The sequence below is a fragment of the Lissotriton helveticus genome, chromosome 3_1, assembly GCF_964261635.1.
Source record: "Lissotriton helveticus chromosome 3_1, aLisHel1.1, whole genome shotgun sequence".
Taxonomy (NCBI): Eukaryota; Metazoa; Chordata; class Amphibia; order Caudata; family Salamandridae; genus Lissotriton; species Lissotriton helveticus.
The window spans coordinates 1,977,293,034-1,977,320,635 of NC_136061.1; the positions used below are offsets into that span (position 1 = coordinate 1,977,293,034).

General features: G+C 43.0%; 1 protein-coding gene across 1 annotated transcript in view; it reads right to left on the reverse strand.

Annotated features, from left to right (window-relative positions):
- Positions 1-24,895: 24,895 nt before the first annotated feature.
- Positions 24,896-27,602, reverse strand: part of ALDH1A3 (aldehyde dehydrogenase 1 family member A3) — a 292,251-nt gene continuing 289,544 nt past the window's right edge. The window contains exon 13 of the mRNA XM_078684080.1: positions 24,896-25,094. Coding sequence (XP_078540206.1) covers positions 25,034-25,094 — 61 coding nt within the window. The 3' untranslated portion in view covers positions 24,896-25,033. The remainder of the gene's footprint in view (positions 25,095-27,602) is intronic.

A 27,602-nucleotide genomic window follows, 5' to 3' on the forward strand; every position in this document is an offset into this window, starting at 1 on the left:
TTGGTGAGCACGGCACCAGCTTCATGGACACCACGCTCTATAATACAATAGGTCTTGTTTTTGCCAAGGTGTGACCTACTGGTATTGTAAATGACAATGCCTTTTACTATTAGAAACGGCATTGCCATTTACAATGCCAATAGCTCAAAATGTATTACTTTAACAATTGTCTGGGGAAACATTTCTCCTTTAGATCCACTGTATATGGCTACTGTAAAAACCTGGTACGGGCGCAGTATTTGGGAAGCAGTTTTGGACGCCTCTTTGTTTGGAATGACAGTCACATCAGGTCCATTTTGAAGATCAGTCTCCTCAGTGTTTTACAATTTTCTGAGGCACCACGCCGGTGCCATCTTACTTTTATGACGTACACATTTAGTGGTTTGTAATTTTAAATTGCAGTAGATTTTACAGTATACAAAACGGATATGAAAGGATGAAACTCTACTGCTATACATTTTAGGGTAACCTAAAGTGTTCTAACTGTATTGTAATGATGTGGTGATACTGTGATGTCACTTGGAACAGTAAGAGCAGAAGTTCTATTAGAGAAGGGTTGAAGGTTTTCAAGGGATAATAGTCAGTTAAGAGTAGGAGTTAATAGCTACATGTATCAGAGTCACTGTGCTCTGATAATATATCAAAGTATTTCTAAAAGTCAGTTCTTCATAATGGCCACGAGCGGAAGAACCATGCAAGGAAGACTTACTAACTAGCTGCTGATCTCGAAGGAGCGACGAAAAGCTGGTCCAAGCAGTTGTGCAGAACACCCACAGGTAGCTGTTTGAGCAGTGAGAGGAGCCGCAGGTTGTGAGCACTCGTGGAGCTGAGGTGAGGTGTACCTCTCGGGAGACAGACCGCAACAACAAAAAGACACCAGTGATCGATAAGTGGCGAGAGAGCTGCGTAGTGCGCATGCGCTCGGAAGGCAAACGTGAGCGTCATCTTAGAGTCAAGTGGTGAGAGCTGTGTAGTGCGCATGCGCTCAGAAGGCAAACACGAGCGCCATTTTAGAGTCAGGCAGGACATGAACATAATGGCAAAGCGCATGATAACAAAACGTTATGTACCATCTTAAAGTCAGGCAAAAAGAAAAAGTACATAGCGCCGCAAAGAAAGTGAACAGGATAAACACGAACGCCATCTTCGAATGAGGTGATAAGCATGTAATGCATTAAAGAAACTACAGAAATAAATAAAGGAAAAACAAACAATATCTACATAAAAAAAGAAGGAAGAAAAGAGATTTAAAAAAAAATCTATATAAATAATAGAAATAACAAAATGATGAAAGATCAGTTACAAGCAAATGGCGGCAGCCATTTTTGAGACAGGCGTAAAAAAAGATAGTAAATAAGAATAAAATTCAAGTTAAAGAAGAAAAGGCTAGAAAGAGAGACAATATAAACATACATATAAAATAGTCATGACTGTGGAAGGCACAAGTAGTGAAGTTGCTGTAAAAATTAGTTCAGAAATGTTTAATGAAGAGGATGTTAGTGGAAACGTTTCATGCACAATTTGTAGAAGGCCATTACCCTTTTATTTATCTGAACGGGAAAATGTCGCTCAGAGATGGTAGAAGTGGATGAGAAGATTTGAGCATTTTTTAAAAGCGACATGCCAAAAATATACTTATGAACAGGCAAAAGATTTGCTACTCAATCTTGTAGGAGATGATGTTGAAGATTCAATAATGATATTTCCAGAAAATGAAAGGAACACATATGAAGGACTTATGAAATGTTTAAATGCTAAATTTGACCCTCAAAGAAATTCAGATTTTGAAAGATACAATTTCAATACAGCCTGTCAACGAGAAAATGAGACAATGGATGACTATGTCACTAAACCAAAAAAGTTGGTGTATTTAATACATTCAGTAATGAAGAGGGAATAAGACTAAGAATGATACAAGGTTGGAACTCAATAAAGTTCAGGAAAAAACGTTTAGAAAAAAAGTATGACCTACAAGAAATGTTATGCATGGCAAGAACAGAAATGCAAGCTCAGAAACATTCTACAAATATGGCAGCAGGAAGAATCAAATCCATTGAACAAGGTAGGCAAATATCAAAGAAAATTAATATAGGAGCAAAGTAGAAACAGAGAGCAGAGGGAAAAAATTGTGCTACAGGGTTGGTTCCAGTTCTCACATCAGCAAACATGTCCAGCAAGGGGACAACAATGTAAGGAATGTGGAAGATACAATCATTTTGCAGGATGTATGCAGGTTTAAAAAAGAAAAAAAAGATGTTTGGATGAAAAAGGAAAACTGGAATCAAACCAGCCCAGACACAAGAAAAATTGGAAACACAAGATATATAGGACAAATGGAAGGATTGGAAGAAGACTTTGAGGAAGAAGTTGAGCAGTCAGAAAAACTTTACATGATGCAAGAGGCTAGTGAAGTTCAACAACTTAACATGATCAAGAGAGAAAACATAAAAAAACTACATCTGTGGATTAGATGTTTGGTCTTCAAAAAGTTCCATTTATTTTAGATAGTGGAGTAACGGCCAATATAATGTGCATAATTGAATACACTAAAATGAAAGAACAAACCACATTGAGCCCATTGAATGTAAGTGTTTTTCAGTGGGGGGCAAAACATCCAGTTTTATGCTTAGGAAAATTTGAAGAGACACTGCAATATAGAGATGTAACAAGTAGAGAAGACATACATGTATTTAAAGGCGAGGTTCCAGGACCATGTTTGTTAAGTAATGTTTCTGCTCAATTTATGGTCTAATAGTAATGAATTGTAACATCTCAACAGGTCAGCCAGTTCTGAGAAAGTATCCTAAGTTATTTGATGGACTAGGTAAATTCAAAGACAAAAGGATTACTTCGCATATAATGAAACATTAAAACCAGTGGGGCAAACACATAGAAGAGTCCCAGTTCACATGCAAGCAAAGGTAGAGAAAGAGATTAAGTAATTGCTTGATCAAGATATAATTGAGGAAGTAACAGGGCCAGCTCCTTAGGTATTACCCATTGTAATCGTTCCGAAAAAGAATACTGATGACATCAGGATATGTGTGGACATGAGAATTCCCAACACAGCCATTGAAAGAGAACTGTATATAGGCCCTCATTTAAATGATATGATTAGTACAATAAATGTGGCTGCAGTTTTCTCAAAACTAGATTTATGCAAAGAATATCATGAATTGGAAATTGATAACCAATCAAGGTATATCACAATGTTTTCCATGCATTTGGGATTATTTAGATATAAATGATTACATTTTGGGATATGCTCAGCCGCTAAGATCTTTCAAGAGATCATAAAGAATGTTATAAGGCCAGTGCAAAACAGTATGAACTACAGTGATGATATTTTGGTGTTTGGAAAAACACAGCAAGAGCATGATCAGGCACTAGAGGGAGTTTGTCAACAACTTCAAAAAGCTAAGCTGACACTAAATCTTAAAAAAATTGAAATAAATAAAAATGAGCTAAAGTTTTTGGGACATATATTTTCGGCCAAAGTAATGAGCCCGGAACCTATTAAAATAAACAACTCTGAATGCAATAACAAGGCCGAAAGATATAACAGAACTACGATCATTTCTAGGAATGGCTAGTTATTGTGCTCGACATGCGAAAGATTTTGTAACTGTAAGCGCACCACTTAGAGAATTAACAAGGAAAGGATAGAAATTTCAGTGGAGTAATTAAAGAAATAAATTCAAAAGTATCAAACGCAGCAAACTTAAAATATTTTGATCCACATCTATGCACAGAGCTAGTAGTAGATGCCAGTCCTGTAGGGCTGGGTGCAATTTTGGTGCAACATAAACCTGGGAGGGAAACTCCTAGGTATGTGGTCTCTCATGCTAGCAAAAACCTATCTGAAGTAGAACAAAGATACTCTCAACCTGAGAAAGAAAGTTTGGCTGTTGTTTGGGCCTGTGAACATTTCCATGACTTTATATATGGAAACTCGTTTGTAATAATCACTGACCATCAAGCTTTGATTTCTATTTTTGGGAACCTTAAAACAAAGATGCCATCAAAAATTGAAAGATGGGGAATGAGTATGATGGATTGTAACTTTAGAATCATTCATAAACCAAGAAACAAATATAATACAGCAGATTATTTATCTAGATATCCATCTAAAGCAGAATTTGAGCAACAATTAGAATCAGAAGAGTTAATATGCTTCATAGTCAGATCAATAGTTCCAGGAATTGTCAAAGAGATTCAACGTAGTTGGTGCTATCTGCAGGTAGGTATCCCCGAACGCTATGTTTGTGTCCTCAGCATGGTCCACGGGGAAAAAGGCATGCGACTTTGTGGTATTCACAGCAAGGCCGGACAAAATTTCAAATTGTCCGTATAGATCACAAATTGGAGTTAAGGGCTGTTGAAGGTCACGCAAGTATATAATAATATCGTCTGCTTATGCAGAGAAGAGGTGGGTTGCACGTCCTATCAGTATTCCCAGACCCAGGAAGTTCTGTCTCATTGCTATTGCCAAGGGTTCCAGTGCCAATATGAAGACCAGGGGCGATAGCGGACAACCCTATCTTGTCCCTTTATGTATCATATAGTCACCCGATATGTGCCCACCCGTTCTCGTACTCGCTGTCTGGGCCTTATACAGCAGCCGCAGCCATGCTATGTATCCCTCCGGTATCCCAAAGTGAGGTAGCGTCTGAAACATATATTCCCAGTTTATTGAGTCAAATGCTTGTCTGAGGTCTAAAGAAATACAACCTGCATGGGGGAACCGCTTTGGCGCTTCTGTCATTAAATAATGTAATTTCCTAATGTTTAGTGAAGTACTTCACGCAGGCAGAAACCCAGTCTGGTCTATATGTACCAATTGGGTCAGGTATGGAAGTAACCTATTGTCCAGTACCTTACTCAGTATTTTGTACTCGGTGGGCAGCAACGATAATGGGCGGTAATTGGCCATATCCGTGTGGTCTCTTCCAGGCTTTGGTAATGATATCACCATCCCCTGTGTGGTGGTGAGAGGTAGGGAACTCTCCTCCCAGACCGCTTTGTACAGGTCCGTTAATCGGGGTACCAGTGTCTCCACATACGTAGCGTAGCATTCGATGGGAAGCCCATCCATACCAGGAGTCTTATTACGGGGGAGCCCTTTCATAGCGCTTCTGATTTCTTGTAATGTTATGGGCCCTGCTAGGTCTTTTTGAGCTGAAGGCGATAACACTGGGAATGTTAACGAAGACAGGAAGGCTTCCGTTTGCTCAGCGGGTACTTCCACTGGCGCACTATATAGTGAAGCGTAGTACGTCCTGAATGCCTCATTAATCTCACCCTGTGTGGAGGCCCTTGTTCCATCCTCCTTCCTGATTTCATTGATCACTATTGTGGGAGGGGTGTCCCGGAGCAATCTAGCCAGCAGAGTTCCCGCTTTGTCTGGCTCCACATGCGCTCGTCGGGTATACGCTTGGTAGTCTATGACTCTAAGGGATTCTAAGAGTTCAGCATGTTTAATTCTCGCCTCTTGGAGTGGACCTTTGTGGTTTACGTCAGTCACAGCCATTTGCTCTAGCCTGCCCATTTTATCTTCTGTTTCCACTAGGGACCTATGGAGTTCCTGTCTCGCGCTTACCGTCACACTGATTGCCTTGCCCCGTATTACCGCCTTAAAGGCGTTCCATTCCTCCAGTCTATTCGTCGCCATGTTACTGTTTTCTGTAAAATAGCAATCTATAGTATGTAAAAAGGTCATTACGTAACACAGGGTCTTCCAATAACTGTGGCCATAGCCGCCACATAGGGACCAGGGTGGGTATCTTATCCCATGTAATAATAATCTCCTGTGGGTTGTGATCGGAGAAAGTATTGGGTAGGTATGTAGAGTGGAGTACCTGCATAGCTATGCCGTTAGAGCAGAGAATCCTGTCTATTCTAGTATGCAGGTCATGTACCGCAGAGTAGAATGAATATTCCCTGTGTCCGGGATGACGCATCCTCCATACGTCACACAATTCCCACCCTGCGGCCCATCTTACCAGTGCCTCAGCCTGTTTAAACACCCCTGCACCACGTAACGGCGGGTGTGATCTGTCCAAGGTCACATCCATAACTGTATTACAATCCCCCCCAAGTATCCATGGGCATGTGTCCCATCCCGCCAATGCTCCGCTGACCGTGTCCCAGTACCTGTCTTGGTCATAGTTAGGGGCATAAACCGATCCCAACACCACCAATTGTCCATCTAAGTCCCCCCTCACAAATAAATATCTACCCCATTTATCAATCCTCTGTTCATGTGCCACAAATGGTACCCCATGTCGCACCCAGATCGTGGACCCCCGTGCGTAGTTAGAGTAAGAGGTAGAGAAAATCTTACCTCTCCACTTCTTTCTAAGTTTCACCACCTCACTTTCCACCATATGTGACTTTGTAAGTAGACTATCTGCGCTTTACGGCTCAATAAATGCGCATGTATCCTATGCCTTTTGTGTATTGTGCCCATACCTCGTATGTTCCAGGTTATTACGGTATATTTATCCAGCACATGCATTGTTTCGGTCGTTGAATCCACGTGAGTGCTGACATGGTTCGCGATATAACAAATGTATCCATACACACATTAAAAAAGTGACCATCCCACCCACCAACGTTCCCAATACACGGTCTGGTCTCCAAACCATTCCAGACCACAACACAACATTGAAAAAAGAAAACCAGAAAGAACATGTAAAGGGCCTTTGCCATATGAGGGGCGGCGCTTGCACTTCGCATGCGGTTATGTGGTACTTTGGTCTACCAGTCTAAAGCTACTATGGTACCCGAGCCCTAGTAATGGTTGCCTACTGTGAAGAATCTAGTGATCTCTAAAGGATGGAGCAGACAAAACTACAGCTTGCAGTTAAAAATCACATACAAGCCTTGCACAAGTTAATCAGCCGAACAGGTCCGTGATCAGCTGCGGTGTGGCAGAGGGGAACAGGGCCACACTGCCCTCGGAGTCCGATCCTTGCAACGCCTCATCCTCCATAGAGAACTTAGCATCTGTTCGCGGGGCGTTCGTGAAGGTTGCCTTAGCGATGATCGCCTGCTTCTTATTCTGTCTTATCTGCTGTGAGTTGACTCGCACACTCGCAGTAGTCTGCCGTGATCTACAGCCCCTAGGGCTCGTCAAGGCACCATCATGGGATCTTTGCCTGTCTTCCATTTGTGTGGCGATCTCTGCAGCGTTGGTTAATTCCATCACCTCAAGCCAGTCCTCAACATCTCCAGGACTTTCAAAGAAGTAAGTTTTCTGTTTGTGCAATATTTTTAAGCATGCCGGGAACAGTAGCGCATACTGTATGTTCAAGTCCCGTAGACGTCGCTTCACCGCCGCAAAGGAGGACCGCTGCTTTTGGACTAGCATCGTGTAGTCCGGGTACAAGGAGATGCTTGTATTCTCAAATGTGATGGGCGCCGCCTCTCGAGCTTTTTGCAATAGAGTGCCCCGGTCTCGGAAATTCAGTAGTTTCACTATGAGGAGCCTCGGTGGGCACCCAGCTTCGGCCTCCCCGGTGGGTATTCTGTGTGCCCGTCCTATACAATATTGTGTGGAGAGTCCCTCCGTCGTGACGTGGTCTCTGAACCATTGCTCCATATAGCCAGACGCGTCAGACCCTTCACTTTTCTCCGGCAGGCCTATCACCCGGATGTTATTCCGTCTTGCTCTCCCTTCTGCATCCTCCACGCATTCCATTAAGGTGGCCACCTGCGTCTGTAGCAACTTCACATCAGTTTCAGTTTGTTTCTGCCTTGGTAGTATCTCTGCTAGCCTCACCCTGTGTTCTTTCACCTTGTCCGCCGTCTTCGCATGATCCGCCTCAGCAGGTTCAGGCCAGTGGTCAGGGTCCCTATCTGAAGCTCAATTGCTTTCCTGGAGTCGCGCACTTCCTTCAGTATAAGATCCAACGTGTCCTCCTGAGCAGGCACCATTGTGGGGGGACACAACCAGACGCTGGCGTACCATCTATGCTGTCCTGTCCGTCTTGTACGGGGTCGACGCCATTTTGTCCTTGTTGCTTCAGCCTGTTGCGCCCCATATTGCCCAGTCAGCGTGGTACACGGCCACACCGGTCCGATCCCGCAGGGCAGAAGGTTGAGCGTGAGTCGGACTAGTATATCTCACTGTGACAGGCAGGGGCTCCCAACCGAAGGGGCAAGCAAATCACTGTCCGTCCTGCTTTATATCCCACTCCTCAGTTATTGCAGTGTCCGTCTATGGCCCGTGCAACATCCTCGGGCCGAGCGCTGGGCGTAGCTCGTACAAGGCCCCGCAAAACACGGTATCCTAGGCAATTCCTCCTGGTTCAGGCCCACAAGCCGGCAAGACACATGTTCATACCCAGCGCACCTCACACTGCCAGCTCACCGTCACACTCTCTGTCTCTGCGTAGCAGGAGGGGGGGCACCGGCAGCGCCGTCAGGGAGATCCCAATGCGTCTCCTCCAGCAAGTCCACAGCAGTTATCACAGTGGCGTGGACGCAGGTATGTGTTGCACGCTGTACACCATATGGCCCATTGAGTCACAGCCATGGACTGCGCCCTATCTTCATGATGTAGCAATGCGGGCCGGCCCCCCCCTCACTCCTCCCCGCGCACAGCGCCACTCCACACCTCACGATCGGGGGGGGGGGGGAGGGTGCCTTGGGTACACTTTGTGTGTTTGTGATCCTTCCAGCAGGGGGGGTGTAGTCAAGCTTTCAATCAAGCACAGCAGCGGCAACAGCGGGGCTGCAAATGTCCAGCACAGTGGGAGGCACCTTGGTCAGGCGTCACTCGTCACAGCGCTCACCTCTCCCACGTGGTCCCGGTCCGGGGTACAGTGCTCCGTTTGCCTTGTGTACCCGTGCCAGGTCGGCTCCCCGCAGTGAAGGACGTCGCATCAGCAGGTCACGGGCCAGCGCTGTCTTTCCGCCCTCGTGTGCGCCAAGAGGTCTCAACGGCAATTTCTCCACAGTCCGTGCACAATATTCCCCTCCAGGCGGTGTCGATTGTTCGCAACCACTTCAGCCGCCACAATCTGCAGCCGTAGTTGTCTGCTTACAGTATAGAGCTTGTTTCATGCAGGATTTTTTGGGCTCCCCTAACAGACGGCCGCCATGTTCGGCTGCTGGTCACGCCCCCATCTTCCAGCAATTCCACCAAAAGATTATAAGAGAATAATAGAAAAGTATAAGGAAGCAAAAGGAAACATGAAATATTATGCAGAAAATGGAAGAAAATGTCAAAATAAGGAATACCAAATTGGTGATCTTGTGCTAGTTCGGCAAGTGAGAAAGTCGCAAAGTAAGTTCTACCCTATACCTATGGAAGTAACAAAGATTCAAGGAACGGCAGTAACTGCAGGAAATGACAGCAGAATGATGACAAGAAATCTAAAAAAAATTAAGGTAATCAGACCAAGCATTGAACTAGAAGATGTACAATTAAATAGCCTGCAAAATGAGTGGATGCACCGAAGAGCTGAAAGAATTTTGAAAAAACCGAAACAACTTATTGAACATTGTTGAATTGTTTTTTTAATTGTTTTTTAGGGGGAAAGGGGAGAATGTAATGATGTGGTGATACTGTGATGTCACTTGGAATAGTAAGGGCAGAGGTTCCATTAGAGAAGGGTGGAAGGTTTCCAAGGGATAATAGTCAGTTAAGAGTAGGAGTTAATAGCTACATGTATCAGAGTCGCTGTGCTCTAATAAAGGCAATATATCCAAGTATTTTTGGGATTTTACAGTGTACAAAACGGATATTAAAGGGTGAAACTCTACTGCCATACATTTTAGAGTAACCTAAAGTGTTCTAACTGTATATGCAAAGCTTTTGAGAGACGGGCCTGCTGTATGTATTTACTATTAATGAAGACAACAAATAATTGTATTGTAGGTCTACACCTGATCAGATTGCATCATGTATATGCTCTTGTTAAATGTGAATTATTCTCAGCTAACACTGGTGATTGATATTGCTATGCTGAAAAGCTAGGTCATCCCTGTTAGTATTCACAGCTGCGACCAGCAGGAGCTTAGCCCACTAATCTATGACGCAGCTCTCTAGGTTTGAAAGGAACCGAAACCATCCTGCTAATATGTCACGTCACTGACCGTTCCATGGCAACGCTGGGAGCGGATATTCCCAATTGCAATTGATGCGTACATAACGGTTACTCTCCTGTTTATGTAGTTGCCGGGCCAGTCTTTGAAGTTTCATCTCAGCCAGCATGTTGGCCTATGTTCCTGCATTCGTTAGGCAAGTGGGATTTAGAGCTCTGGTGCCATGGTAGGGGATGAGTTGCGCTACTATGCATTTTTATGGAATCCAGTTAAAAGCAGTTTATGGAATCCAGTTAAACACGCTGGTTTAGTTATTAATGTGCTCACACTATTTCAGCTGCTGGTACCCCTTGGAACTGGAGCGACATATTACATCATGGACGAGATGCACTCGTTATGCACGTGTTATTGATGTGGGGGTTGACAATTGTAACTGTGTTCAGATTGTTTGCAGTTTACATGTGGGGAAGGGCCAAGCGGCGGCCATCTTTTATAGTAGCTTAAAACATTGTAGTAGGAAAAATAGGGTACTAGAAGTTAAGGAATCAGGTAACAGTCGCCCCCTATCCGGACATTAATGCCACACTAAAATAGATTCATGCTGTTTGTTCACTTCTGGGATTAGGAGTTTCTGCTGGGGTTAAGGTTGGCTCAGTTTTATTGGGAAATCTAACAATGGAGAGAAAGGTTGCTAATGTCTGTTCTGTACTTACATTCTCACTTCGGATGGACTCAATATAATTTTCTTTGGTCAAGTTTCTGCAACCCGTTCCGACTTTTAAAACCATCCTGGTGAGTTCTATACTTGAAATGTAGAAATATGCCACTCCGCCCTTCTATTGCACCTGGTTGTCTGTTAGGGAACCTACAAAAAATTATGTTCTTCTGTAATCCACTTGAAACTTAGAAAAACTGTTCATTCAGACTGGTTGAATTTGCAAAGTTTTTGGCGACTGAATAGTGATTGCTGCCTCTCCATGAGACAGCACGTTTTCATAATGTTTGGTTGTATACACACGTTTTTCCCAACTGTTTGAGAGCCTGTGAAATATAAAGATCATGTGATTATAAGCAAATCACGTAATCTCCTTGTGCCTTAATGTGTGTAAATTTGTGAAAGTTAGTGCGATTCCATAAAGTAAATAAGCATTTGCAGTGCAATAAGTCTTGCATTTACGCAAGTTTAAGCTCCTGGCATTGTAACTGACAATGCCTTTCATTTATGTTTTAAAAAACAAAACATAAATAAAAGGCATTGTCCTTTACAATGCCAATAGCTCTATTGCACGTAAATGCAAGACCTATTGCATTGCAAATGCTTGTTGAAATGTGCAGCTTTAGACCATGTCCTTTGTGGGTCACATGCAATATAGGGCCATATGTCGGTAATCTACATTTACCGATTCTAAAATACCGAATTTTACCGATTCGGTATTTTAGAATCGGTAAATGCTATGTAGGAAAAAATTCGGTAAATTTTACTGATGCTGTAAAATTCGGTAATTCCCATTCATTCCTATGGGCCTGGAGACCCATAGGAATGAATGAGAATTAACGATTCGGTAAATACCGAATCGGTAATAGGGGAAAGACTCACAAGGGAGGCAGGGTGTCACATTGACACCCTGTTGCACCCCTGAATAGTGCATGGGTGCACATGTGGCAGACATACATGCCCTAAGGGCATGTATGTCTGCCACATGGCACTGTTAAAAATTGCAAAAAATTGCTTTTTTAACGGTTTTCGATATTTACCACCAACTTGTAGTTGGTGGTAAATAACGAATCCTGAAATGAGAAAAGCACTTATTTGAGTGCTCCCTACATTAAGGATTCGGTAATTTACCGTATCTGTATTTTAAGAATTCGGTAATTTACCGATTCCCTAAATTACCGATTCGGTAAATTACCGAATCCTTCAATTTGGCCTCCTACATCTGAAAAGCTTAATACCGGTCGGTAACGGCCGAAATTCGGTAATTTTGGCCGTTACCGACCGGTATTAGGCTACCTACATCTGGCCCTTTGTCTCTAAACACGTTAGTTAATAATAGAGCCCAAAATGGGATATTTGAAATCACAATCATTTCAACCAGGTCATTTTTCTCAGCCTCTGAGGTGAATGGGATAATCTAAAGAAGATTACGCAAATTGGAAAACACGCCGTGATACACTGAAGAGGCCTAGTGAAGCCATAGATACCACGTATAGTGGCCATCACATTTTAAGAGTCACCTGTACAACTTGAGAAGTGCTTCATATTCACCTGAATTTGTGTATGTTTACCTTTGTGCTTGTAGACAGACACCTAGACAGTTGCTTTTTCTTCATTTCACTGTGAGATTGTTTACATCTATACATTGAGAACACATAGCTCTTTGCAGAACTTGCATTGGAGTCAGTGTCAAATTATATTTTCTCATCTTGACTTGAGTTAAAGGCTGGTCGAAAGGCATTTGCTAATGTCTGAAATAATCCCAAGCTAGAATTTTCACTTTGAGCTTCAAACGTATTTTAGTTATCCCACTTTTCTTACTTTTGTTCACAGATGGCTCGCGTTATCTCTCACCAACAAATGTCATGTGCATGATACTGAATGTTCCACTCTCCAAAAGCGTTTTCTAACAGAGCTTTACTCTGGTCTCTGGGTGTCTCTTTTCTGGCGCTCCTCAATCATGTCTTTAATCAAAGTGATCTCCTCACCATGTCAGTCACGCTGTGAAATTCACAAACCCTCGCCAGTAGAGATGGAGGGCAGCCACGAGGTAAACAAGGTTTACCCCGAAACTTTTCCCCGCAGGGATTCACAACGCGGTCTTTACAACTACCGCGTTGTGATTCCGCATACCATTACTCCCCAAGTCGGAACAACGACTTGCGGAGGGGGGGAGGTGTTGGATTTAAAATCCAACACCTTCCCTAGTGTCCGCACAGACTGGAGTTGGAATAGTAAATTATACTATTCCAACATCCAGCGCCCCCCCTCCGCAAGTCGTTGTTCCAACTTGCGGAGTAATGGTATGCGGAATCACAACGGGTCGTTGTAATGACTGCGTTGTGATTCCCTGCGGGGAAAAAGGCTGCGAGATTTCAACACTTATTCCAGCCACATGGCTGTGACTTGCCACATTTCAGGCTGAGGTAGTTTGGCCCATATTACTTCAACATTATATTTTTGTTTTGACTTCCCGCAGAGTTCAGACCTGCTTTTAAGAACCCAGTCCTAGATACTAGGCTCATATACAGGCGACATTTTCAGATTTTCATAATTGGTCTATAAAAGTTTCGGGGATGAGGCTGTGTGAATGTTTCTATCGCTGGTTTGATAGTGGTGGTTCAGTGACAAAACACTAACGTTGGAACAAAGGACAAATAATGTTGGTTATGTTAAAAGGTTTTATTGGAAATTCATAATATTAATAGCTAGGCTATCAAAAGATTCTCGATCTAACTATATACATGTTAAAACAAATATTTTCGTATACTTTCAGTTACAAAAATACATTAGATTAAGTGTATTCTAATTAATAAATATTTTAACAAATTACATTGTATTTCATATAAAACGGAAATCGTGTGCAATGGACTATTTGCTCTCCAGAGCTTGTTTTAATAACTCTTCTCACAGGTTAAGGAGTGTGTTGTTTTCTTACACATATAAATCAAGATGTTTAAAGAAAATGCCCCTTTCAGCTATCACAATGGATCCTGTCACTTTCAGAATAATGTTCATTTGTTTTAACCAAACATGTTATAGTCTACTTTCTAGATCTGTTTACAATAGTGTAAATATGCGTTAATAAAGATTGCCTTCGCAGCAGAATCAAATTCCTTCATATGAAAGCATACTGTCTGAGTGTGGTTGAAATGCATCCAACTTCACTGTTTGTTCCTTTGTGGCCCTGCACGGGTACATTGATAATTTTTAACTTTCACCAACATTGCACAAACATGCACAAGAAAAGCCAGCAGACACATGCACCAAAGGTCACTTGGCTCTGGCTGCAGGAGTCCATAGGTCCAGTGCTGAGCTTGCAGCACAGTGATTGCCCCAGGACCTTCTGCACTTTTGGTTCCCAGTGTTCCCTTCGTTTCCCCCATTAAAGCTGGAGAGTGGATTCATGTGTTTTAAAGAACCATGTATTCGTGAGTTATGTGCACACACATGATTACATGTCAGACATGTTGCTCGTGGGTGGTCTCGTTTAACTACTGTTACCTGGAAGGCGTAGGCTTGGTTTATGTTAGCTGAGCTAATTGAGTTAAAGTATCACATTTCAGTGGTTTGTTGAAAGGACAAATGGTTCTTCCAGTAAGAAGTTTAAAAGAGATACAGCCATAGGACCGCTCTACAGAAAGTTACATGGGCCAATACAATTGACTTTAGCTCAGTAATGGACATTTTCATATGGGTAGTCTACTTTCGGGTTCCTTGACACCTAAAGCAAGGAATTATCCAGAAATAACGTGCCCCCTGGCCACAGCAAGTGCTTCAGACATCATGAGGGGACATTTTATTGGTAAGATAATTAAACAGACATCCGTTGGGCTTTGTGAAATATGTGCTGCTAGCCAACTGCAAGCCAAATGCGCTGTTCTGTGGCTGATACTGGTGGCAAGGGCGGCGGCTCCTGTTCTGAATAAGATAACGTTAATCTACATATGTATATTATTCGTGTTAGCATTCTTAACATTTGGAACGTTTTCAAATTCAGAGACACTCATGCCGCTAATACTCGCCATTCACCCATTATATTTGAACATGGCATTTACTGAATGTGGTATATATGTGCTTTCACCTGTTAATGTCCCTATGCCATGTTTATTCAGCCACTGGACTGATATTTCATTGTAATATTATTTTCGATACTTGGAATTCTTTTTAGTGTCCACACAGACGGGTGGTCCAATCATCTCAGTTGTTTGGAAATGCCATATCGTTTTCTAAAGAATGCTTTTCTAATTTCCCACACCAGAGCATGATGTTACTAAATTGATGATCATTTGGGCTCTTCCAACAGTGTCCGCCGGCTCAGTGTGTTTACATGGGCGGATGGTTGGTTCCAGTGCTTTTTTATCTCCTTGAAAACCAGGAATTGCATTTTTAAATCGGAAAAGCGTGCATGGATGTATCCTTAATCAAAAAAACTGCATGTACACTTTTCTTTTACTGTGTCATAGCTCCGCAGCGTTAGGTGCTACTTGACAACAGGATGTGCAGGAGGGCTGGTGCCATCCGTGCATTTCAAAGTGAGACGCCAACATTGACTTTATTCCCTGGTAGCTCATTCCACTACAAAGGATATGCCATATTCTAATCCCTCAATACGTTTTTTATGTCATTATCGGGGGTGACCCCTTGCTGAGTGGAAAGAACACCCTGTCAAACAAGATGTTTGACGGCTATAGCTGTGTTACTCTATATGTTTCCACGGGAAAGCCTGCGTTCAACAACAAGTTATCTGTCACAGATTGTGCCTTTACACTACTACCCACAGTCACAGCGTATGATAAGTGATTCTCTACTGATGGCCAGTGCTGGTCTTACTCACTTACTGTTTTATTTAGAACATTCTAACCTCAGGTGGGTGGAATGTTCTAACAGCAATACCGCTCTTTATCTTCAGGCTATTCCAGATTTTAAGGTTCCTCTTTCTTGTTGCAGGCAGAGGGCCTTTAACAACCAGTATAGCTCTTAGCAGAGGGCTTCATGTTAAATAAGAATATTGTAAGGCGGAGAGTTCATGGAAGTGAATAGTTAGGAAGAAGGTAATAATGTTTGGCATAGTCCTTCTGGTCCAACAGTTACTCTTTTGTTTCTCCTTGTTTAATTTAGAACTTTCTTCCCTGCTCTGGTGTGATACCTCCTAGGGCCTACAATGTACAATGTGGGAAAGGGCAGATATCTCGCAGCAGAAAGGCTGTGGTGCTTTAGTATACATCATAAATGGCCAAGCGAGGGAATTCATCATCATATAACTCAGCATCATATACCTGAAGTTCACTGACTGCACACTGTGAAGAAGGAAGTGTTCCATTACAGCTGCTAAACACCTTTCTGCTTTATTTTATGTGATTAAAATTTATTTTTTGTTCATCTTACCTTTATGGGATTTTTGATCTTAGCCTTGCTGGTATTGCATGGGTTTTATTGTACAATGTACAACATGTAATATTTAATGAAATGTAAAAACAAATAAGTAGTTTGTCACTAGTCCAAGAAACCATTCTGTGTGTTGCGGGTTGCGATGCATCATATTGGGCTCAACAAGTAGAAACATCTGTGTTTTTACCTTTGGGAACCCCACGGCCACCTACGTGCACACTATAATTCATAAAGGCACCTCTATGGACTTGAAAGCTAATAAAGGCCACCAACTTTCCACTTATGTGTGTCCAATAATAGTTATTACAATCTGCTGCATACATATTTATCAAAATAAAAAGGTAACAAAAGAACGAATGTCATTATCACATACAAAAAAATCAAAAAAAAAAAAAAAAAAAAAAAAAAAAGGTTTCTGTTTCCAGATACCTGAGAGCCTTGCTAGAGGAAAGGACAGCCACTACTCAATGGGGTTGGCTGTTGGGATAGTGTATCATATGTAACAAAGGAAAAATTGTTCCTTTTTTAGGTGTCCCCTCACTCACCGGGGTTGCCCCACGGTGACATGCTTCATCATTGGGGCCATCCCAGTCCTCTACGGGCTGGGGCGTGCTACGACTTGCGGAGTTACGTAGGAGCACTTAAATGGACTATGTGTGGTGCATGTGTATTTGTGGGGAGTGGACTATGTGATGAGTTAAAAAATACCTGCCCAGTAGGTTACTAATAAACTTTATTCTGGCCTCTAGGTGGTAGTATTAAAAACGGGGTAGGGAGATAGGCTATCCTAAACTTAATGTGTTCAGAAGTACCTATCAACTCCTAAGTCGACATGTTTCGTGCATACCCCAAGCACTTCTTCGGGACTACACAGGGACCAGCCCTGTGTTCGCCACTCCTTACTCTGTCACTGAGATATTTACAAAAAGGGTTTTAAGCTGCAGCAAACTCTGTTAAGTGCATGCATTTATACCTACGTATTTTGTTCCAAAAACACGTGGTTCCTGAAAGATAGAAAACAACTTTAAAATTCAAGGGGTGGTTGGCCCCATTAGTTATCACACACAGTTTTTTACAGAAGTGATGTACTCTGTGAATTCGGACCCGGACTCATTGGCCGTGCTTGTTTTCATGCACGAAGACGTGATTGATTTCGTGCATTTTTCGAACGTGATTTTTAACAAAACACCTATCGCAGTGTCACACCCATACATTCAACAGTCATACACACTCATACATACTTTCTTATGAGACCTAACTGGGCCCCATGGAGTCGGAGGGGTATCGGTATCCTCGCAACTCTGATGAGAAAGAAATGGAGTTGTTAAGTCACCCAGTACTGTTCGTTTTCTAGGCATTTTCTCCGTTTCAAAAATCGGCATTCCTTCGTGCCCTATTCCACTTACTTGTGCTCTGGTTACCTCCTGTATTCAGGCACCTACTCTTTCTCCCTCCGGTCCGGATGTTATCGGACTGGAGGTTCCGTGTTGTTTAAATGCTGATGCCATTCGCGGTATCCCAGCGCTGTCGAGGGAACGCCCTTTGCGCACGCTAGAGCGTGTGTTTCTCTACCCGTGCCCCGTCTACGTGGCGGCCATCTTGGGGGTGTCGATCTTCGCTAATAGTCGGGATTAGGTGTCTAATGTGACTATTATCGCGTTACGACACCTCTAAATCAATTTAGGGTGATATACAAAGTACTTGCCATATTATCAGGGTTTTTACCCGCCGTGTTTGAAAAAAGTGGAAATAAGTTCAAAAATGAACCGATTGAACTGTCACCAATATCTCATGGTAGTTTATAGCTGGTAAAGTACAGTATTTTCAAGGGATCATAACCTTCCAGTGGTGGATTCAGCCACACAGGATAATATTTCATCAGTGATTGTACAGTTATTGCCAAAAGATGGTAAGAACTATATATACATGAGACTTCGTGAATTTCACATATACCGGGTCTGGTTTTATAATGTTTACATGTGTCTTTTATGTAAACTGTCCCCAGGGAATGTCGTCATTCAATCCCACGATATGGGAGCGAAGTTTAAACACCCAGCGTTGCTCCTTTTCTAATAGTTTCTTTTCCATGTCAGCATGGGGTGGTTGGGTTTCCAGCACCACCCAGCGCATATCGTTGGGTGTGTGTGTTTTTTCCAAAAAGTGTGTTGTCATTTTGGTGTTCGAGTGTTTGCACCTAAAGTTGCTGCGATGTTCAACCATTCTGGTGTTAACCTTTCTGGTTGTCATTCCAATATAATGCAAATTGCACACACATGTGATCATGTAGACAACTCCTGATGTATTGCAGTTTGAAAACTGTCTTAACTCCCATTTGAGGCCTGTATTACAAATCACCTGTTTGGTGGTTTCAGTCAGGTGGCACACGCTGCAGTTGGAACATGGATGGTGTCCAGTTGGCAAGGGGTGCATACGTCGGACTGGGCCTTCCATAGATCTAGGGCGTGTGTGCACCATCAAGTCCTTCAGGTTTTTCCCTTTCCGATGACTGAACATTGGTTGGGTGATGTTAAGACCCCCGCTGTTCAGAGTTCTCCAATGTTTCTTCACGATCTTTGTCACCTGTTGTGAAGCTACTGTATACGTGGTGATGCAGATGGGCCTTCTTTCCAATGGATTTGATGGTGGTTCCTTAGGTTTGGGCTCCAACAATGCATCCCTGTGGTTATTGGATGCCCTTTTCTTAGCTTTCTGAACAATCTTTTTCGGGTATTGTCTCTGATATAGTTTGTCGCATAATTCCTTGGCCTGATTTTTATAGTCACATTTTTCTGAACAATTCCTTCTTAGTCTCAGGAACTGCCCAAATGGCAGGTTTTCACGGAGTTGGCGTGGGTGGAAGCTCTCAAAGCTAAGTAGGCAATTTCTAGACGTTGGCTTAAAATGTGTCGTAGTTATTAGTGTCCCTTTTTCTGCCTTAATGTTTAGGTCTAGGAAGACTAGATGTTCACGACTCATTGTGGAGGTGAACTTCAGGAAAGGGTCCTGGAGATTCAGCCAGTTTAGGAACACATCTGCCTCATGCTCAGTTCCATTCCAGATGAGGATGACGTCATCGATGTAACGTCTCCACATCTGGATTTTGGTGGCATGGGGGTTGTCTGTATTCAGGATCTTTTTTGTCTCTAGCCAGTGCACATACAGTCCCGCCACGCTCGGCGCGAATGTGCTTCCCATGCTGGTTCCATGGGTCTGTTTGTATATAGTTTCCTGGAAGAGAAAGAAGTTCTCGGTTAGGGCAAGGCGGCAACATTCTAGCACTACATGCCTAGGTGTTTTGTAATCCCATTGGTTTTCGAATAGAATGTCCTCTAGGATCTGTAGGGTCTCTCTGTGAGGTAAGCTTGTATACAGGCTCTCTACGTCGAGACCTATTAGTATCTGTATGGAGGGGTCAAAAGGTAGGTCTTTTAGGAGGCACAGTACTGATTTTGTGTCCTGTAGGTATGTTACTGTCTTCTGTACCAAAGGTCTCAAGAAAGCGTCCGCAAACTTAGACAAAGGCTCAAGTATTGATCCTATGCCTGAGACGATTGGTCTTCCAGGTGGTTTTTCCAACCTTTTGTGGATTTTGGGGATAGTATAAAAATACGGGGTCCTAGGGTGTTTGTTTTCCAGGAAATCTGCCTCCTTTCTAGTTAGCCAGTCGTTGACCAGACATTCTTCCACCATCCCAGCTATCTCAATCCTTAGGCGTTCTGTTGGGTCTGCCCTCAGTACCTCATAATTTCTTTGGTCTGCCAGTAGTCTCATACATTCCGTCTCATAGTCTTCTGAGTTTTGTATAACAATTGCCCCGCCTTTGTCGGCTGGTTTTATTGTTATTGTTGCATCGTTGGCTAGTTCAGCTATGGCTTCCTTTTCAGCTCTACTGATATTATAAAATGTATTCAAAGCCCTGGTGTCCAGATCCATTACATCTTTCAAAATTGCCTTTTCGAAAGCCAGTACCTCAACTGGTAGGCTATTCGTGGGGGGGGTGAAAGATGATTTTTTCTTTAGTCCTGTGTCACTAGTAGTTCCTATAGGTTGTGGTTTGTCTTTGAAAAAAACTTGTAATTTTATGCTGCGTACAAATTCCTTCAGTTCACAGTACAGCTTGAATTTATCCAGGGTTGTGGTCGGAACAAAACCCAAACCTTTTTCTAAGACTCTCTCCTGAGCTGGTGTCAAAATTTTGTCAGAGAGGTTTACCACTAGGCTTAGATGTTGCTGGTTGATGGTGTTGTTACCGGTCCTTGGCTCCTTGTGTGTGTTCTGTTGGTTTCCAGAGGTTGGGCCCATTGGACTTGCTGTCCTCTGGTTTTGCCTCGGCCTGGTTTTTTGCCCCTCCCTAAAAAAGGCTGTTGTGGTATTCCTGACATCTGGGCATTGTCCCAAAATGGGAAAGGTTGTTGTGGGTATGGTTGCTGAAAAGGAGGGGGTCCATAGAAGAACTGCGGTGGTGGTCCTTGGTAGGGTTGCCAGTTGTTTCCCCTGTTCATTCTTCTCCCCGCTCTGCCTCGTTTATTTCGCGGTTGGTTGCGATTGTAACTGTTATCAGAGGAGTCGGATCCTGTGTCTGAGGCTCCGCTGTCACTGTTGTAACCTGGGTTCCTCCCAGAAAGTACATACTCGGCTTTAATGTATGGGTACACCTTTTCATGAGAAAAAGTTTTTTTATCTTTGTAAAATTTAGTATACTTAGTGTCTTTCAGGGATATCTCGAATTCAGTCATTGACTTGTTTAGCTCGTCCAGCCTTTTCTTAAGTTCTGCCGGTGATTGGTATGTTTTTAGTTTAACTTCCAGGTCCTGGATCTGCACCTTCAACGCCTCAGCTCTGCGTGCCGCGGTCTTTACAATGAGGACTAGCCAGTCCCTGGTGCAATGCCAGCTTATCAGTGACCAATCTTTCTTAAAAACGAGGTCATCTTGAAATATGAAAGGTTCGTTATTCACTATAAGGCCGCGCGGTGCTGCGTTGGCCCTATGATACTCACTCATCATTACCCCATGTATTATGGTTTTGACTAGATTGCGTTTAAGTTCTGTTATTTCATCCCAACTCTGTTGGGATTCACTAGTATCCTTGTAGGTAGTGCTTGAATGGGGGAGCATGGAGGCTATTATTCTATCTGCCTCATCTTCTGTAAAGGAGAGCCCTGTGATCTCTGCCATCTTGAACTTTTTCAGTAGGTACTTGTGTCAGACTGGAACGCGGGTGTGTGTCACTATATAGGTGTCTAAAAACACTCCCGCAGCTGCGCGCTGCAACGTGTCAGGGAAAAACTAAGGGAGTCAGAGGGTTACTAGCTAGGCTCGCCCTCCAGTCATTAAAGTCAAAAAAAAAAAAAAGGTTTCTGTTTCCAGATACCTGAGAGCCTTGCTAGAGGAAAGGACAGCCACTACTCAATGGGGTTGGCTGTTGGGATAGTGTATCATATGTAACAAAGGAAAAATTGTTCCTTTTTTAGGTGTCCCCTCACTCACCGGGGTTGCCCCACGGTGACATGCTTCATCATTGGGGCCATCCCAGTCCTCTACGGGCTGGGGCGTGCTACGACTTGCGGAGTTACGTAGGAGCACTTAAATGGACTATGTGTGGTGCATGTGTATTTGTGGGGAGTGGACTATGTGATGAGTTAAAAAATACCTGCCCAGTAGGTTACTAATAAACTTTATTCTGGCCTCTAGGTGGTAGTATTAAAAACGGGGTAGGGAGATAGGCTATCCTAAACTTCATGTGTTCAGAAGTACCTATCAACTCCTAAGTCGACATGTTTCGTGCATACCCCAAGCACTTCTTCGGGACTACACAGGGACCAGCCCTGTGTTCGCCACTCCTTACTCTGTCACTGAGATATTTACAAAAAGGGTTTTAAGCTGCAGCAAACTCTGTTAAGTGCATGCATTTATACCTACGTATTTTGTTCCAAAAACACGTGGTTCCTGAAAGATAGAAAACAACTTTAAAATTCAAGGGGTGGTTGGCCCCATTAGTTATCACACACAGTTTTTTACAGAAGTGATGTACTCTGTGAATTCGGACCCGGACTCATTGGCCGTGCTTGTTTTCATGCACGAAGACGTGATTGATTTCGTGCATTTTTCGAACGTGATTTTTAACAAAACACCTATCGCAGTGTCACACCCATACATTCAACAGTCATACACACTCATACATACTTTCTTATGAGACCTAACTGGGCCCCATGGAGTCGGAGGGGTATCGGTATCCTCGCAACTCTGATGAGAAAGAAATGGAGTTGTTAAGTCACCCAGTACTGTTCGTTTTCTAGGCATTTTCTCCGTTTCAAAAATCGGCATTCCTTCGTGCCCTATTCCACTTACTTGTGCTCTGGTTACCTCCTGTATTCAGGCACCTACTCTTTCTCCCTCCGGTCCGGATGTTATCGGACTGGAGGTTCCGTGTTGTTTAAATGCTGATGCCATTCGCGGTATCCCAGCGCTGTCGAGGGAACGCCCTTTGCGCACGCTAGAGTGTGTGTTTCTCTACCCGTGCCCCGTCTACGTGGCGGCCATCTTGGGGGTGTCGATCTTCGCTAATAGTCGGGATTAGGTGTCTAATGTGACTATTATCGCGTTACGACACCTCTAAATCAATTTAGGGTGATATACAAAGTACTTGCCATATTATCAGGGTTTTTACCCGCCGTGTTTGAAAAAAGTGGAAATAAGTTCAAAAATGAACCGATTGAACTGTCACCAATATCTCATGGTAGTTTATAGCTGGTAAAGTACAGTATTTTCAAGGGATCATAACCTTCCAGTGGTGGATTCAGCCACACAGGATAATATTTCATCAGTGATTGTACAGTTATTGCCAAAAGATGGTAAGAACTATATATACATGAGACTTCGTGAATTTCACATATACCGGGTCTGGTTTTATAATGTTTACATGTGTCTTTTATGTAAACTGTCCCCAGGGAATGTCGTCATTCAATCCCACGATATGGGAGCGAAGTTTAAACACCCAGCGTTGCTCCTTTTCTAATAGTTTCTTTTCCATGTCAGCATGGGGTGGTTGGGTTTCCAGCACCACCCAGCGCATATCGTTGGGTGTGTGTGTTTTTTCCAAAAAGTGTGTTGTCATTTTGGTGTTCGAGTGTTTGCACCTAAAGTTGCTGCGATGTTCAACCATTCTGGTGTTAACCTTTCTGGTTGTCATTCCAATATAATGCAAATTGCACACACATGTGATCATGTAGACAACTCCTGATGTATTGCAGTTTGAAAACTGTCTTAACTCCCATTTGAGGCCTGTATTACAAATCACCTGTTTGGTGGTTTCAGTCAGGTGGCACACGCTGCAGTTGGAACATGGATGGTGTCCAGTTGGCAAGGGGTGCATACGTCGGACTGGGCCTTCCATAGATCTAGGGCGTGTGTGCACCATCAAGTCCTTCAGGTTTTTCCCTTTCCGATGACTGAACATTGGTTGGGTGATGTTAAGACCCCCGCTGTTCAGAGTTCTCCAATGTTTCTTCACGATCTTTGTCACCTGTTGTGAAGCTACTGTATACGTGGTGATGCAGATGGGCCTTCTTTCCAATGGATTTGATGGTGGTTCCTTAGGTTTGGGCTCCAACAATGCATCCCTGTGGTTATTGGATGCCCTTTTCTTAGCTTTCTGAACAATCTTTTTCGGGTATTGTCTCTGATATAGTTTGTCGCATAATTCCTTGGCCTGCATTTCATAGTCACATTTTTCTGAACAATTCCTTCTTAGTCTCAGGAACTGCCCAAATGGCAGGTTTTCACGGAGTTGGCGTGGGTGGAAGCTCTCAAAGCTAAGTAGGCAATTTCTAGACGTTGGCTTAAAATGTGTCGTAGTTATTAGTGTCCCTTTTTCTGCCTTAATGTTTAGGTCTAGGAAGACTAGATGTTCACGACTCATTGTGGAGGTGAACTTCAGGAAAGGGTCCTGGAGATTCAGCCAGTTTAGGAACACATCTGCCTCATGCTCAGTTCCATTCCAGATGAGGATGACGTCATCGATGTAACGTCTCCACATCTGGATTTTGGTGGCATGGGGGTTGTCTGTATTCAGGATCTTTTTTGTCTCTAGCCAGTGCACATACAGTCCCGCCACGCTCGGCGCGAATGTGCTTCCCATGCTGGTTCCATGGGTCTGTTTGTATATAGTTTCCTGGAAGAGAAAGAAGTTCTCGGTTAGGGCAAGGCGGCAACATTCTAGCACTACATGCCTAGGTGTTTTGTAATCCCATTGGCTCTCAGGTATCTGGAAACAGAAACCTTTTTTTTTTTTTTGACTTTAATGACTGGAGGGCGAGCCTAGCTAGTAACCCTCTGACTCCCTTAGTTTTTCCCATTATCACATACAAGCCATAAAATAGCAGCATATGCTTAACTTCGTGCTATATATATCATGTTAAAAAGATGTAAGGCAGTGATATTAGGGCCGGCAAGCAGAATCAATAGGTGTGGGAAAGTGTTATACCAAGGTCAATGGCTTCAACAATCCCTTGTCACATTCCTTCTGCTCTGATTTGTGCAGCAGGATTCCAAGTTTGCACACTAGACTATGGTTGCATACAGGCAATTCCAAAAGAGGGCTATGTGCCGGTCCATTGGGCACATTCTAAGTATTGAATACATATAAAAGATGATATATAAATTACATTATTAAAAACATTAAATGCATTCAGAGTCCAGTCGGTAGTTCATGTTTTAGTTCTCAAAAAGTAACTTTTCTTAGAACTGACAAGTGCTCTTCGGTTTCTGTTGCTCTTTTTTTCTGAATATTCGAAGTATGCTCTCCATGTTTTGCTTTCACATTCAAGATTGTCAAGATTGTGTTGTAAGCTGTAAGGGCGTTTTTTGTATTCTTCTAAGACAGTTTAATTGTGACTGTTTTTACTTCAGTGTATTCCGCCAGGCAGTATTCTCCTCTGTAACAAAAGCACACAAGCATTACTTGTCTTGCATTAGCAAACAACAATTATATCACGTTTTTAGTGCAAATTATGTCAATCCACTGCTTACTGAAGTAAACAGTACTACATAAGTACAATCATTCCTTCACTATTTTGTTTATAAATAGCTTCACTACATTGTAAATAGTCACAGTTTTTGCTCCATTTTGTTAAGAGTGAGCGCTGTCTCTGTCGTTTTACCACCAAACCCCCACACCTTTGCAGGCAGCGCGTACCCACTCACAGACGTAGATTGATCGAGGAGGAGGTGACATCTGCCCACAGCAGCAGCACGGAAGAGAACCTTTGCAAGGGGTTGCAGTTTACTCAGCAACTTCCCCAATATGTAATACGACCTTAACGTGTGCACAGGATTCTTGTCATAATTACCTGGCCACTCTCTGCAGAGGTTTCGGGGTCTCCTCTGACCTTGCTTTACTGTCTTCATTATTGTTGTTTTTTACCTTACACACACTGCTACCAGTTAAGGTGCCACACTACCTGTACATGTCAAAACCCTCCACAGAACCCGCAAGCTTAAGTATTTAGACTTTGCACACACCTTATACCAGTTTCTGTATTACTCTCCTTTCTCTGTAAGTACAGTTCATTTGGTTCCTTTCTAATTTTTTTACCCCTCTACTGACCTCTCCTATTTTTGATGCATTATAACTAGGAGTGGGTGAAAAATTCTGCCTCAGAGCTCGTGCAGTTTCGCCCACTCCGCATTTTGCTTGGAGCGGGAAGTACTGGCAAAACTTTGCCAGTCGCTGCATGGCAGAGTTTTTTCTTGTGCTCGGACCGCCAACATTAAGTTGGTGAGCGAGAATTTGTGTCCCCCTAGCATGATTTTCATGCACTGGAAGGGCTCCTGGTGAGATTTATAAATGTGGCCGGTTGCGGCCGGTTGCTGCAGGTCGCAACCGTTAGCGTTGAGAAAACTTGCGCTTGAGTAGAAAATCTACTCAAGCGGCAGAAAGAAGTAGCGCCTTTTGGCGTGCCGCGTGGTGCAGCGTGGTGCCATTTGTGCTGATTTTAAAGGGCGGAACAAGCTCCCGACACTAAAAATCTGCGCTAGCAGCATGATGTGCCGAATTCCACCTGCTAGCAGAAAATTTGGAAGAGTTTTTAGGTAATTCCACAGAATTCCGCAGAGTGAAACTATGTAAGTTCCACCCACCCCTAAGTTCATCACTGATCTAGTGAAACTAAACCTGGGGGCTTCCCTTGGGCTATCTGGATCTACTTGTACTTGTATGACATTCCTATTATTCTGAAAGGTATTTATCACCATTTCTCTGTAGTTGCTTCTTAAGATGCAGATTATTAGCAGCAATGCATTCTTGATGAGGTAGTTTAATCTGGAAGTGGGATAGGGGGTGAACTATCAAAAACTTAGATTCACATTGTACCATAGGACATCTGCCTTTGTCTCACTGCAGCTCCCTTAGTATAATTGTTATCTGCCCCCCTACCCTTATTGAAGACCCCTTGCTGTCTCGTCTCCTTTGCTGGTGAGTAGTGGTCCCTTAAGTGGGTATCGAGGTGTCTCCTCAAACCCACCCCTGAGGGTACACCTGTCTCCAGCCAGAAGAACTGGCCAGATTGCTGAGATCTTACTTAACTACCCAGATGTCTGCGGAGACGGTTCTATACACCTTTTCAAGGGCGTTAAGCAATCTGCATTTGGAAATAACATCATCTTGGCTAGAGACCATTGCACTACAGAGTAATATCCCTAGAAACCCAGGAAAAGATACCACCTAGTATGGGCAATCCTTGGGGTCTACTGCCTCAACACATTTTGATTCTCGCTCATTGCTGCTTCATCCTTGATAACCTTGCCTCCAGGGGTTAGCAGCAGATATACCTTAACATCCTATTTCTACTAAATTTATGGGAAACAAAAGAATTCTAGTACATAAAATCCACTTCATGAACAGTGTTCAAGTAAGTGTATACCACAGGAACGGCTAACTTACATTCTCCTTAATTCAGAGTGTAATACCCTATAATAACCAGCTCCAATAGTTGAAAACAGGATTCTCTATTGGGTGACAATGATCTGTTCTTAGCAAATTTTAGGACTATGTTTTAATGGGAGTTTGTTCAAAAATCCATTTGCAATGGACTAGTGGATCTGAAACAAAGAACACTCAACTTTCTCTGGTAGTCACCCATTTTAGGAGTCTTGTAGCTGTAACTAAATGGGCAAATGATGACTAAACAATGGTGTTTTCCAGGGGTCTTAAGAAGGAAGCAAAAAGCGCACTGAATAAGGTGGTTTCTCCCCAGAAGTCAAAGTCTACCATATCACCTTAGTGTTGCAAAGAAAGCAGTAACAAGGTGACAAGTATGGGGTGACCAGAGTTTAAAATCAGAAATCTGGACATAGAACACATGTAGAATCATTTCTACTATTTGCTGCAACTGTGGACCACATAATGACTTAATTGGCAGCACTCACCAACAGAGGAAAACACA